General features: G+C 39.5%; 2 protein-coding genes across 2 annotated transcripts in view; both read left to right on the top strand.

The window, feature by feature from the left end:
• The window catches only part of LOC102417789 (ATP-binding cassette sub-family G member 2), a 140,456-nt gene that overhangs the window by 1,168 nt on the left and 126,601 nt on the right, over window positions 1-12,687 (top strand). The gene's annotated exons all lie outside the window — the stretch shown is intronic.
• The window catches only part of LOC111822977 (ATP-binding cassette sub-family G member 2-like), a 66,320-nt gene that overhangs the window by 26,788 nt on the left and 26,845 nt on the right, over window positions 1-12,687 (top strand). The window contains exons 2-5 of the mRNA XM_006084603.3: window positions 1,617-1,838; window positions 9,781-9,840; window positions 10,415-10,529; window positions 11,117-11,269. Of these exons, the coding sequence (XP_006084665.1) occupies window positions 1,636-1,838; window positions 9,781-9,840; window positions 10,415-10,529; window positions 11,117-11,269 (531 nt within the window). The 5' untranslated portion in view covers window positions 1,617-1,635. The remainder of the gene's footprint in view (window positions 1-1,616; window positions 1,839-9,780; window positions 9,841-10,414; window positions 10,530-11,116; window positions 11,270-12,687) is intronic.

The following is a 12,687-nucleotide window of genomic DNA, read 5'->3' as shown; positions in this document are numbered from 1 at the left end:
AGAAACAGAATTTTCGGAGGATGAGGCCCAGAAATCAGGTATTTTAAAAAGATTCCCAGGTGATTCTAATGTGCAGCCAAGGTTGAGAACCACTGCTCTAGATCCATCCATGCTGTAACAGATGGCAAGATTTCATTCCTTTTTATTGCTGAGTAATATTCCATTGTATATATGTACCTCTTTTTAAAAATTGATTTTAGAAAAAGAGGGAGAGGGATAAAGAGAGGGAAATAGAGAGAGATTTGTTGTTCCACTTATTTATTCATTCATTGGTTGATTCTAGTATGTGCCCTGACTGGGGATGAACCCATGACCTCAGTGTATCAGGACCAGACTCAACAAACTGAGCTACCTGACCAGGGCTGGTTTGATTTCGTAATTATTTTTATACTTAATTCTAAATCTTTCTGGAATTTAAGTATGTTTACCCATTAATTAAATATGTCATCTCAAACAATTTTGAAGCTTATTTTTTTACTGATTGAAGAAGCATTATAAGCAGTGATATAAAGCCTGGGGCTATAAATTCAGAAAACTTTCTCTTATCCTTAACTGCCTGGTTAAGCCTTTTTTTGTAATGCCTGTGTCATAAACTCAAAAAACCCCCCAAATATCAAAAACAGTAATAGGGGGTGAAGGTGATCATGTAGTCTCTGATCTTGAATCATACCATAAAATTCTTTTCAAGCTAGATAGGTTTAACTCCCACTCATTTTTTCCCTGTTTTATGAGTTTTGAGTAATTTTCATACTCTTCCTATTGGACTTATTAGATATTTAATTGATATCCAGTTGGAGTTTATATATTCAGAGTTGTGTCTACCTCTATGATAGGCGTTCCAAGGTTTTTCTTATTACAGTATTATAAGCTGTTCATTGAAAATAGAGCTCTTTATTGCAAGGCAGTTTAAAATGGACTTGTGTATTATTTTTTAATGTTAATATATCTTTTTGAACTCAATAAATCCAAAATATTTTTAGCAAACATGTAATCAATATAAAAATGATTAATGAGGTATTTTACATTCTTTTTAAAGATTTAGATCTCTATTCTTTTTACTCTTTTTAAATATACATTTTCATTGATTTCAGAGAGGAAGGGAAAGGGAGAGAGAGCTAAAAACATCAGTGATGAGAGAGAATCATTGATCAGCTTCCTCTTGCACGCCCCCTACTGGGGATGGAGTCCGAAACCCGGGCATGCAACCTGACCAGAATCAAACCCTGACCTCCGCTTCATATGTTGATGCTCAACTGCTGAGACACACTGGCTGGGATACTCTTTTTTAATTGAGATATAAATGACATATAACAGTTTCAGGTACAGAACATAATGATTCACTAATTATATATATTGTGAAATGATCACTTCAACAAGTCGTTAACATTCTTCACCAGTTACAAGTTTTTCTTGCACTGAGAACGTTGAAGATCTCTTAGCCACTATCAAACATATAACACAGCATTGTTAACTACACTTACTATGCTGCACATTACATCCCCAGGACTTAGTACTTTTATAACTGGAAGTTTGTCAGAAAACAGACTTGTTTTAAGTGTGTTGTTACCTAGTACATTTATTTGACTGTCAATTTACTGTTGCTTTTCCCTCTACAGAAAAGCAGACGCTCTCCAGATGTCTTCCGATAAGGACCAAGTTTTTATCCCAATGTCACAAAGAAACACCGATGGCCTCCCGGGGACCACCCCCAATGACCAGAAGACATTTTCCGAAGGAGCCGTGTTAAGTTTTCATAACATCTGCTATCGAGTGAAAGTGCAGAGTGGATTTCTACTTAGTCGAAAAACAGTTGAGAAAGAAATACTGATAAATGTCAAGTATGTGTATGAACTTTTGTTTAAACAGCTTTATTGACAGCAGTGAGCTCCACAGGTTTAGCCTAATGCAAGTACAGGTGCTATGACATTTTATTTGTATACATGTCTGTACAGATACATAGACACACTTTCATTTCGTTGGGCTCAACTGGGAGTAAAATGGTTGGATCACATGTTGGGTATAAGCTTAAGTTTTTAAAGAATGGCCAAACTGTTTTTAAAGTGGTCGTACCATGTGCATCAACTTTTGTTTGAGAAACTGAATAATTAATGTGCCATTTAGCTTTTCCTGGGTAAGCCTTGTGGTTTAGTGGGAAGAGGCCTGGCTGTGTGACTTGCAACTTCCTGACTGTGGGGATAGAATTGTAATCTCTGTCTTTAATATTTTAACCTGTGAAATAAAAGATCTGTCACTGTAGTTTACGAGCCAGACACTTCAGGTACTTATGCCCTTTATGTCCTTTATGTTCAAGCAAGAGTCAGGAGGTTGAAAAGACAATATACAGTGAAAGCTTAGCTTAAGTTACGCAGTGGAGGTCCAGCATGACAGAATTTAGGGTCTAAATCAATACTAAACTATGATTTTCAGCTCTTTTTCCATGAATGAATTTATCATGTGGTGGCAGAGTGGGCAGGAGAGTGAGGAGGGAACGGAGAAAGGAACCTCCTTGGGACCACATGTCTCTATTCTTTCACAGGTGCCAGACATGAGGATGGTTTGTGTTTTTCTGATTTCTAGAGAATTGAGCCCGGTTTTTCCTCTCTGTGGAGTGGGGACTGCATCTAGGTTTCTCAGACACCATGTTTTGTTTAGTTAGTGTGTTTGTTTGATAGGGGAAATGATTATTCCTGCATAAAACAAGCACTTTTTCTAGCTCTCTGAGGCTGGAGGAGTGGTTATAAGAGCCCTTGGGCCAGGTATGGCCTCCACCGTGTATAGAATCAGATGCTTCTCATGCTTTCCTGATGCATTCTATGGGATTGTGGTCTTTTCTGTTAGTAGCAGCCAACTGCTCCCAGGAGGCCAGGACATGACAAGAAGGGGAGAAAAGTTTTGCATGTGGATGAGGAAGAAAGAACAGGGACCTGGGATTGGTTGGGTGGTGGTGAGGTAGGGGCTGTGTGGAGTTGATAGAACTTTCTTCATGCAGCAGCACATACTGTCATGCCTGCTTCCTTGTTGCTTTGTTGTATTGGTTAAGAAACCCTGACCAGGAAAATAAGGAGAGGTAGGTCGTCACAAAGCTTTTTCTTTTGCTACATGCCTAGATAGAAGTGACTGACCTTGTTTAAAGCTGACAAGGTTTTTGTGAAACATAACAGTCAAGAAAATGTTGGTCACTTCAGATTTTGTGCTAAGTGGAAGGTAAGAAATAATTTGTAATTCGCATAGGTTGAATGGATTTCAAATGCATACTGGGTGAGTGTACATTCATCTTGCCTATGTTTTAGTAGGTTAGTAACTCAGTGCACTAAAAGTGTCATCTGCTCAAGGCTTCAGAGTGTTTTTTTTATGGTTCAGGGTATGCAGTCCAGCAAAAGATGAGTTCTTTACTTGCATTCCTGGGTTCATAAAATGGTGTCAATTTTTTTTCATAATTTTTAAAATTTATTAATTACAGTTGACAAACACTATTATATCAGTTTTAAGTGTACAACATAGTGATTAGACACGTATATCTGTTACTAAGTGATCACCCCAGGATGTCTCATAGGTCACCAGAGTTTGACTTGCGTGTGGTAGCACCACTGCCATTGAAAGTAGTAATTATATTCCAAAAAAGCTGATGAGTATATATATATATATATATATATATTTGTATGAGAATCTTTTCTTATTTTAAACACGTTTTTAGTGCTCTTTTTAGAGAAAGGAAGGGAAGGGGAGAGAGAGAAACATGGATGGGCAGCCTTTTGCACGCTCCCTACTTGGGATGGGGCCCGAAACCCGGGCATGTGGTCCTGATTGGGAATTGAACTGTGAACTCTTGATACATGGAACAGCGCTCAACCAACTGAGCCACACAGGCCAGGACTGCTGATGAGAATCTTGATTTTTGTTTTTCCTCTGGACATTTTGTAGTATCATTTGTAGAACTAAGGAACCAGAACCTAATGTCCTCTGTGGGGAAGGAAGATAAAACAAAATCTGACTATGAGAATTCAGGAAGGTGAGATTTTACCACCTCATGAAAAATCATTCTGTTATGTTTAATTTGTGTCCATACCCAGCCTTTGAGCTTTTCCTCTCCAACGCTAATGATCTATGGAAAAAATGGTCTGTCCCAGTAGTTGTGTGCATATCTTATAATTTCAGGGTAATTCATTATCTATGTGGAGATTTCTTAAGTTAATAATTTATTTAGAAATAATTTCAAACTTGTGGGAACATAACACTTTTACCAGATTCCCGATCTGTTAATATTTCACTGCATTTGCTACTCATTTTATCTCTTGAGATAACCCATTGTCCTTAGCATTTTTTTTTGAACCATCTGAGAGCTGTCCATGTGGCACTCTGTAATTCCTAACTCCTCCAGTTCTGTTTTTCAGAAATAAGGACCTTCTCCTATATAACCTCTCAGTCATTGTCTGAGTGGTTGCTAAGCCTTATGATAGCTGCAGTGATGGGTCCTTAGGGGCTGTTGGCCACCATGCTCTTCACATAGTTGACTGACCATCACATCATGTCTCCTCAGTCTCACGCAAGCTGGTAGGTATTTTCCTGTCTCTCTCATCTTGATCACCTAGTCATGTTGGTATCTGACAGCCTTCATCACAATGTCACTATTCTCCCCCATGTAATTAATATTATTAGGGGAGTTACCTTGACATTATTCCAAAATTTTATTTCACAAGCTTAAGTCCCCATTTATCTCTCTTGCTTGAATCATCAGTAATTATCACTATGATAGTTACCAAAGAGTGATTTTCTGTTTTCATCCATCTCTTTCATGTGGATTAGTTTGCATTCTACTAAAAGGGAAAAAAACTTCATTCATCATCTCTTTATTCATTTATGTATATTAGTATAGAATCATGGAATCACATTTTATTCAGTAGTATTCAATACTAATGCATTATCATAATTTATTTTGATACTAGTATTGTTCCTGATTTGGTCAAAGTAGGTCTGTTTTGTTTTGTTTTTTAAACTCATTCTCTCTGTCTGTCTCTCTCTCTTTTCTTTTCTTTTTGAATATTTTGTTGGCACAATAGAAATTCCATACTCACTACTTTCCCTGCCTCAGACGTGGTATGAGCTGATGTTCCTTTTTGTGGACTTTTGCATTTACTAACTTATTGAGATCTAGGTGTTTGGAATGTTCATTGGTATTGGGATGGCATAGCTTCTGGGACATATTGGTGGACAGAATTAGGGAATATATTTATATAAACACATATAAAAGCATCTAAGCCTTTTTTTATATCTGTCTGGGTATATAGATAAAAACCCATGACTTCCAATTCTTATGTAATACTCCAGGGTTATTTCCACATTTCCATGTTTGTAAAACATCTTCTCAAAAAGTGAAAACTGACTCTCATTATTCTAATATCCTTACTGATTTGCTCAGTTTTCTTATTTTTTTCTTTTAAAAGAAATATTTTTATTGATTTTAGAGAGGAAGGGAGAGGGAGAGAGAGATAGAAATATCAATGATGGAAGAGTATCATCAATCAGCTGCCTTCTGGATGCCCCCTACTGGGAATTGAGCCCACAACTTCGGGCAAGTGCCCTGACCAGGAATTGAACTATGACCTCCTGGTTCATAGGTTGACACTCAATCCCTGAGCCACACCAGCAGGTTCTTATTTCTTAATATGAGCAATCACTCGACCCTTCAGCTGTCTCCTCTCTTCCTCCCACCTGCCTTTGCAGCCTGTGATCTTGGGTGCTGGCCATTGCTGCTCCTCCACTCAGCACTTCCATCACCTTCACACAAAGAAGGGAGGTAAAGTTTAATAGAAATGACTGATGCATTATTTGAACATGCTATATTGTAATAAGTAGGAAATAGAACTAGATTTTCTTTCCAGTCAGGCTCTTTCTATTTTTCATAACATTTTTGTACTTATTTTTTTAAAATTGATTCTAGAGAAGAGACAGAAACATTGATTTATTGTTCCACTTATTCATGCATTCATTGATTGCTTCTTTGTGCTCTGATCAGGAAATGAATCCACAATCTTGGTGTATTGGGTTGATGCGCTCTCCAACCAATTGAGCTACCCAACCGGGGCCTTGTACTTCTTGATGTTTGTTTTTGTGAAAAACAATTGGTTTTCCCATAAGTAATTATCATTTATAAAAATGTAGAGACTCATTTATTCAACTAATTTTCAGTGTCTATTAGGAGCCTGACATTATGCAAGATCCTAGTGACAGAGGTGTGTCCTCTGTTCTCAGCAACCTTCTAGTCTAATGGGGATTCAGACAACTAGAGAACTTCACTGTGTTCTACTGTGATACATGGGTTAGAAGACATGGAAGCCACTACCCTCAATTGGAGGGCCAGGGGCATGGGATGGGAGAGAGAAATTGAAGTGTGTGTGTGTGTGTGTGTGTGTGTGTGTGTGTGTGTGTGGCAGGATAGGGAAGGATGATGCTCCAAGCAGTGGGAATGGCATTGACTTATTATTCATAAAGTAAGACCAAAGGATTTCCATTATTCACTAAAACAGCGGTCACCAACCAGTGGTCTGTGGACCACCGGTGGTCGGTGAAGTCTGAAAGGTTGGCGACCGCTGCACTAAAATGTAATAGATGTAATAGAAATCCTGTAGCTAGGTTTTATTTCATTTATTCAGTACTCAGTGGTCTACAATGAGTAGACCTGCATGCTATGGGGTGGTGGTGAAAGAAGATGACACAGTTCCTTCCTCCCTCCCTCCCTCCCTTCCTTCCTTCCTTCCTTCCTTCCTTCCTTCCTTCCTTCCTTCCTTCCTTCCTCCTTTCCCGTTCTCTCTCTCTCTCTCTCTCTCTCTCTCTCTCTCTCTCTCTCTTTGAAAGGAAGGGAGAGAGAGATAGAAGCATCAATAATGACAGAGAATCATTGATAAGCTGTCTCCTGCATGTCCCCCACTGGGGATTGAGCCCGCAATCCAGGCATGTGCCCTTGACTAGAATCAAACCTGGGACCTTTCAGTCCGCAGGCCGACACTCTATCCACTGAGCCAAACCAGCCAGGGCAAGATGGCACAGTTCTTGTTGGCAAGGTTTTACAATATAGTGAGGGAGACTTTCAGGCACATAAATGCTATATAAATCAATAAAGAAGGATGGGGAATGGGTTTTGTGGGAAGGTGGGGTGGGGCAACAAGGGAATTATAGATTATGGACTAGAACTGAAGCCAGCAAACTTTTTCTGTAAAGGGCCTGATAGTGAATATTTTAGTTGTGATGGACTGCACATCTGTGTTGTAACTACTCAACTCTGTCACTGCAGCAGGAAAGCAGCCAGAGACATAAATGGGTGAGTGTGGCTCTGTTCCAAGAACACCTTGTTTTTGAAAATAGAAGACATGACCACCTGTAGTTTGCTGATCCCTGGACTAGAATGTAGAATTCACGAGGGCTAGAACTTTTATTCTGAGCTCTGACCCATGTCTTGTGTCTTGTGCACACATAGACACTGAATAATTGTGTTGAGTGAATGGAGGGAGAATTAGCCACTGCTCCAAACTAGGACTCTTGCAGTTAGGATTTTCCATTATTGTTTTCTATAATGCTAGGGTTTAGTGCCAAAGGAAGCCCAACTCAGGTACCTGTAAAATTCTTTGTCTTAGAAAGCTCACATTGTCTTTTGAGTTAATCATTTAGGATTGCTTGGTCTTTGAGTAGAGATTTTTAAAACCTGGAAAGGTTTTCTGGTGATGAAATCTCAGTGAGTAACAAGTTTATCTCTGGTCACTTTAGAAACAGTTTGTAGGTAGCTATCAATGCAGAAGGTACATGAAGAGCTATAGATAAATGCATCTTGAAAGTTCACCCAACCATTGGCATGACTTATTACATCAGAGGGGAAAGGCCACTGAAATAATAGATATTTTTCTGTTTTAGAGCTTGTGTTGCTTTACCTAACTCATTGCATTTGTCCAATGTTTCAGTGAGAGGCTCCTCAGTTAATGAGCAAAGTAGAAGGTAAATTGCACCCTAGCACCCACCAGGCATTTTACACTCATGACAGTTCGGGCACAACAGGCAGGCAGTGCTGAGGTCCTCCTGGATTGGCGCACTGAGCACAGCTGCACTGTGACGTCTATCACTCACGACAGCTGTACATCATAGTGTTTGCCCTGTGAAAGGCACTGTCTGGGCATGAAATAGCCTTCTGCTTTGCACCTTCCACTGGAATAGATACTGGATTCTCTGGGGAGTAAAGTCTTTTTTAATTTATTCATTTGAGAGGAAGGGGGAGGGATAGAGAGATAGAAACATCGGTGAAAGAGGAACATCTTTGATCAGCTACCTCCTGCACATACTGCTACTGGGAATTGAGCCCACAACCTGGGCATGTGTCCTGACCAGGAATTGAACTGGTGAGCTCTTAGTTCCTGGGTTGAAGCTCGACTGCTGAGCCACACTGGCCGGGCTGGGGAGTAAATTTTGCTTTACCTACCAATTCTGCAGAGATTGGGCTTGGACACCAGGGTTTTGAAAGGCCTTCCTCAGACCTCCATTTCATCATGCCTGTGTAACTGTGGTGGACCCACCCTTCCTTCTCCGTACTCCAGTGCATTCTCCTTACCATTCTACTGGTGGCCTTTGGGGTTAAATTCAAATTACATATTTGCATTCTTGAATCTCAGCACAGTCTACTGCCTTAATGTTTTTTCTACCTTCCTGCTTTCTATCTAAATATCCTCTACCCACAAACATCTATGTAATCTGTTTGGAACATGCAGTGTCTGTACCACCTGTGTATACCCTTAAAGGTCATCCTCAATAAAAAGTGGAGTTTTCCATTTATAAACTGAGAATTTTCCAGGTTGTTTGTTTAAAACTTTACAAGAAAGAAAATTATGTAATTGGAAGACATGTTTTACTTTAACAATTGGATTAAGAATTTTTTCAGCTTTAGAACTGGTGAGGTTTTCTTTTCAACATCTGAGGTGCTCTTTTCCAGCCATTAAATTTCTACGTCAGATATATTGTTTTTTCGCCTGATTAGATTTGAATAGTGAAAGCACTGATACTGGTAATTGTAGAAAGCCATTGACTACTTAGTCATGTAGAACCTGACTAGGTAGCAAATGAGGTGACTTGAAATAATTACCCTGAAACACTACTCAAGACCTGTGATGTACTTAACATTGTGTTAAGAGAAGTAAATGTTAACAGATGTTCTACCAGAATCTTTTACTTCAAGGAACCTTGAAAGTTTGTGTGTCCCTTCCCAAAAAAATGTAAGTGGGTTAGAGAATAACTGAAGTGAATTTAGAGGGACCTGAGCCATTTTTTCTAGGTGCTGACTAGTGATACTAGTGATGACTTTCTTTGTATACTAGACTTCTATTTGACATTTCCTTTTTTTCCCCCCGTTAAAGGTTGTTTGGTGCTTATTTTCTGTCTAATTTCATCAGTGTTCATTAAGTGTATTAAATGCAGACCCTAAATTAGTAGAAATAGTTTTGTTTTGTTTTAATCCTCACCTGAGGATATTTTTCCATTGATTTTTAGAGAGAGTGGAAAGAAGTGGGAGAGACACACAGAGAGAAACATTGATGTGAGAGAGACACATCAATTGGTTGCTTCCCGCACCTGCCCCAACCAGGGCCAGGGATCGAGCCTGCAGCCAAGGTAAGTGCCCTTGATCAGAATCGAACCCAGGACCCTTCAGTCCACAGGCTGATGCTCTATCCACTGAGCCAAACCTGCTAGGGCAGTAGAACTAGTTTTAAAGTGAACCAGTAAATCAGTCTGTTTCTGCATTTGCAGTGGGATCATGAGACCTGGCCTCAACGCCATTCTGGGACCCACAGGTGGTGGCAAATCTTCGTGAGTATAACAGAGTATCAGTAAGCGTTCCCTTTGCATTTTTAATGTGCTTTTACAGATCACTTTTACGAGGGCAGGTGTAGTTGAATATTTGCTGCATGTCTAGTCTGGGTCTAGGCACTGTGGCTCACATGCACTTATGCCAGCTGTGTCTTATTAGGTCAGGTTTACTGAGAGGGCATGAGAGGTGATTGGCATATAGGTGTCAGGTATGATGGGAGCTAATGGGAGGAAAAGGAAGGGGGTGGAATTGACAGTGGGGAGGTGGAGCAGAATCATAAGTGGAGTGAGTCTTGGCTAAAGGAGCGCATTGCCTGTGTTGGGACCTGGAGGGCTGTTGGGGAGGTCTGTGTTGGATCAGCCAACAGTGCTTTGTTTTCACATTTTTTGGACCTTATTGTAGCATAGAGTAAAAAAGGAACTTGAGAATTTAAAAAATATATGTGTAATTAGAGTTGAACCATAGATTTTCTTGATCGGTTAATTTTTAAATTTGAACAGAATTTGCATTCAGAGTAGCTGAGAGATATAACTTGCGTTGGAGAAAAAACATACCATATATATCCTTTTATAGGTTGTTAGATATCTTAGCTGCAAGGAAAGACCCACTGGGATTAACTGGAGATGTTTTGATAAATGGAGCACCTCGACCTGCCAGTTTCAAATGTATCTCAGGTTATGTGGTACAAGTAAGTATGCATTGATTTGCATTTTAGATATCTCCGGTTTTATGTGGGCAAGTTCTTTGGCTGATAGTGCAGTGCGCTTCCCATTGATCACATAACCTGGGCATAAAACCAACTTTCCTTATACCATCTTCTCATAATCTCCCTTAAGATGTACAGTAATGTTAAATGAAAAGGCAGGGAGAATCTAGAATATGACCCTGCTAACAAAATGATAACAGTTCTAGTTATCATGTTCCCAAAAGCTGCTACTGTTTTACTTTTTCCCCTACTTTCCCCTCTCTCCCTACCCTAGCTTAGAAAGATGTTTTGTCAAAGCCTTATCTGAAGCAGTCTGGAAATGTCTGCCAATAGTAATCATAATTGCCTGTGTTCTCTTCGGGTGTACAGATAGGAATGAGAATTCTCCCATCAGGGTTTGCAGCTATCTGAATATGGAGTTATTGGTATAATTTGTATAATTCAAGTTCATCGTTAGCTAGAACTTTCCCTTGGCTATGTTATTTTTGTGGATTAAGTTGTATATACTGAAGACTGAATTTACTAGAAAAGACCTGATTTGTCTTTTTAAAATGCCATTTTGCCTTCAGGATGATGTTGTGATGGGAACTCTGACAGTGAGAGAAAATTTACAGTTCTCAGCAGCTCTTCGCCTTCCATCAACTATGAAGAGTCATGAAAAGAATGAACGGATAAACATGGTCATTCAAGAGTTAGGTCTGGCTAAAGTGGCAGATTCCAAGGTAATGAGGACACAACTGATGGGGTCATTGCCAGCAAGTAGGACCCTTACCCAGAAATTTCCTATAATGTGTGTGGTCAAAGCGGCTCCTTTCTAAAAACAATGATAAAAATGAGTAGTTACATAATAGGAAGGTGAAACTTAACCAGGAAAAAAATTTAAAAATGATTGAATCCTGGAGATGAAGTATGGCCATGTGGGCTGGTAGGTAAAAGTGTTCTTGCAAAGACTACATGTCCCTTCCCTGTGATGACAGTGCTTGCTCCTCCCCCTCACTAACTGTGTAAGTCCTGTCTCATTCAGTGTGTTTTCTCTTCCCTTTCTTAGCTATTCTTCCTTTAGGGACTTTGTTGTGTTGCTTTGGAGCTATGTTTCTGGAATTCATAAATGACTAAAATTCATAAATGACTAAAAATTCATAAATGACTACAATCCCAGCTATATTTCTGGAATTCATAAATAACTATTTTCCTGGAATTCATAAATGACATATATGTTTCACTTTGCTATAATTGGGCCTCCAAAATTATTTTCAGTCAAATTAGTATTTATTTCTAATTTGTGTAGCAGCCAACTTGTTTTCCTAAAGCCTTTCTTAGAACACATTATCTCCCATCCCTCCCCCCTCTCTTCCACTGTCCCTCCCTTCTGCCAGGGTTACTTACACACTGTCATGTGCTGGGCTCCCTTGGATTTTATAGGTAACAGCTGTGGGCGAGAGAGACAAAAGTAGCTCCCTATGTGGGTTGTGCAGGATCAGGAAGGAGAAATGAGATGAGGGAGGGAATGATTTACAGTTGATGAGTAGACAGGAAGATTTGCTGGAAGACATCAAAGCTTTGGGTGAAGATGAGCTGTTCAGTTGTTATGGCTCTAGTTTAATCCCTCCGCACTATCCCTTACTGAGAGGTCATGAAGGTGGGGTATTCTGCTGGCTGCTGCTTCATCTGATGCTTTCAATCTTCTATGTCAAGTGTATTTTAGAAGAATAAGTCTGAGCTGCTCCCATGTACCACTTATTTTCATGTTATGAGTGATTGGGCTTCCTTTGTTGGAGCTCTGTTCATGTGATTCTCTCTTTCCACTAAGGTGCTTTCCTGTCTTGACCTCTAGTGATCATCACCTGACTTCCTTGCATGGATTTCTAGGGAAAATAAGCTGAAGGCAGTTGTTGACTTCATAGAACATGTTTATGTAATTGACTGAAACAATACATTAAAAATGTTATACCTGTTATAAAATTTTAAACGTAAGAGAAATGTAGAGAGAATGGTCTGATTCCTATAGTAATGACATGATTGTAGCATAATTAATACAATGTTATGATTACTGGTAACATTCACCTAGATTTCCTAGTTAACATGTATTCAATAACTAGTGGCCCAGTGCACAGGGGTGGCGGGGGGGGGGGGGGGGGGA

Source organism: Myotis lucifugus, unplaced genomic scaffold (genome assembly GCF_000147115.1).
Source record: "Myotis lucifugus unplaced genomic scaffold, Myoluc2.0 scaffold_12, whole genome shotgun sequence".
In the NCBI taxonomy this organism is placed as follows: Eukaryota; Metazoa; Chordata; class Mammalia; order Chiroptera; family Vespertilionidae; genus Myotis; species Myotis lucifugus.
The sequence above is the reverse complement of the archived record's forward strand: the minus strand, read 5'-3'. Positions and strand labels throughout refer to the sequence as shown.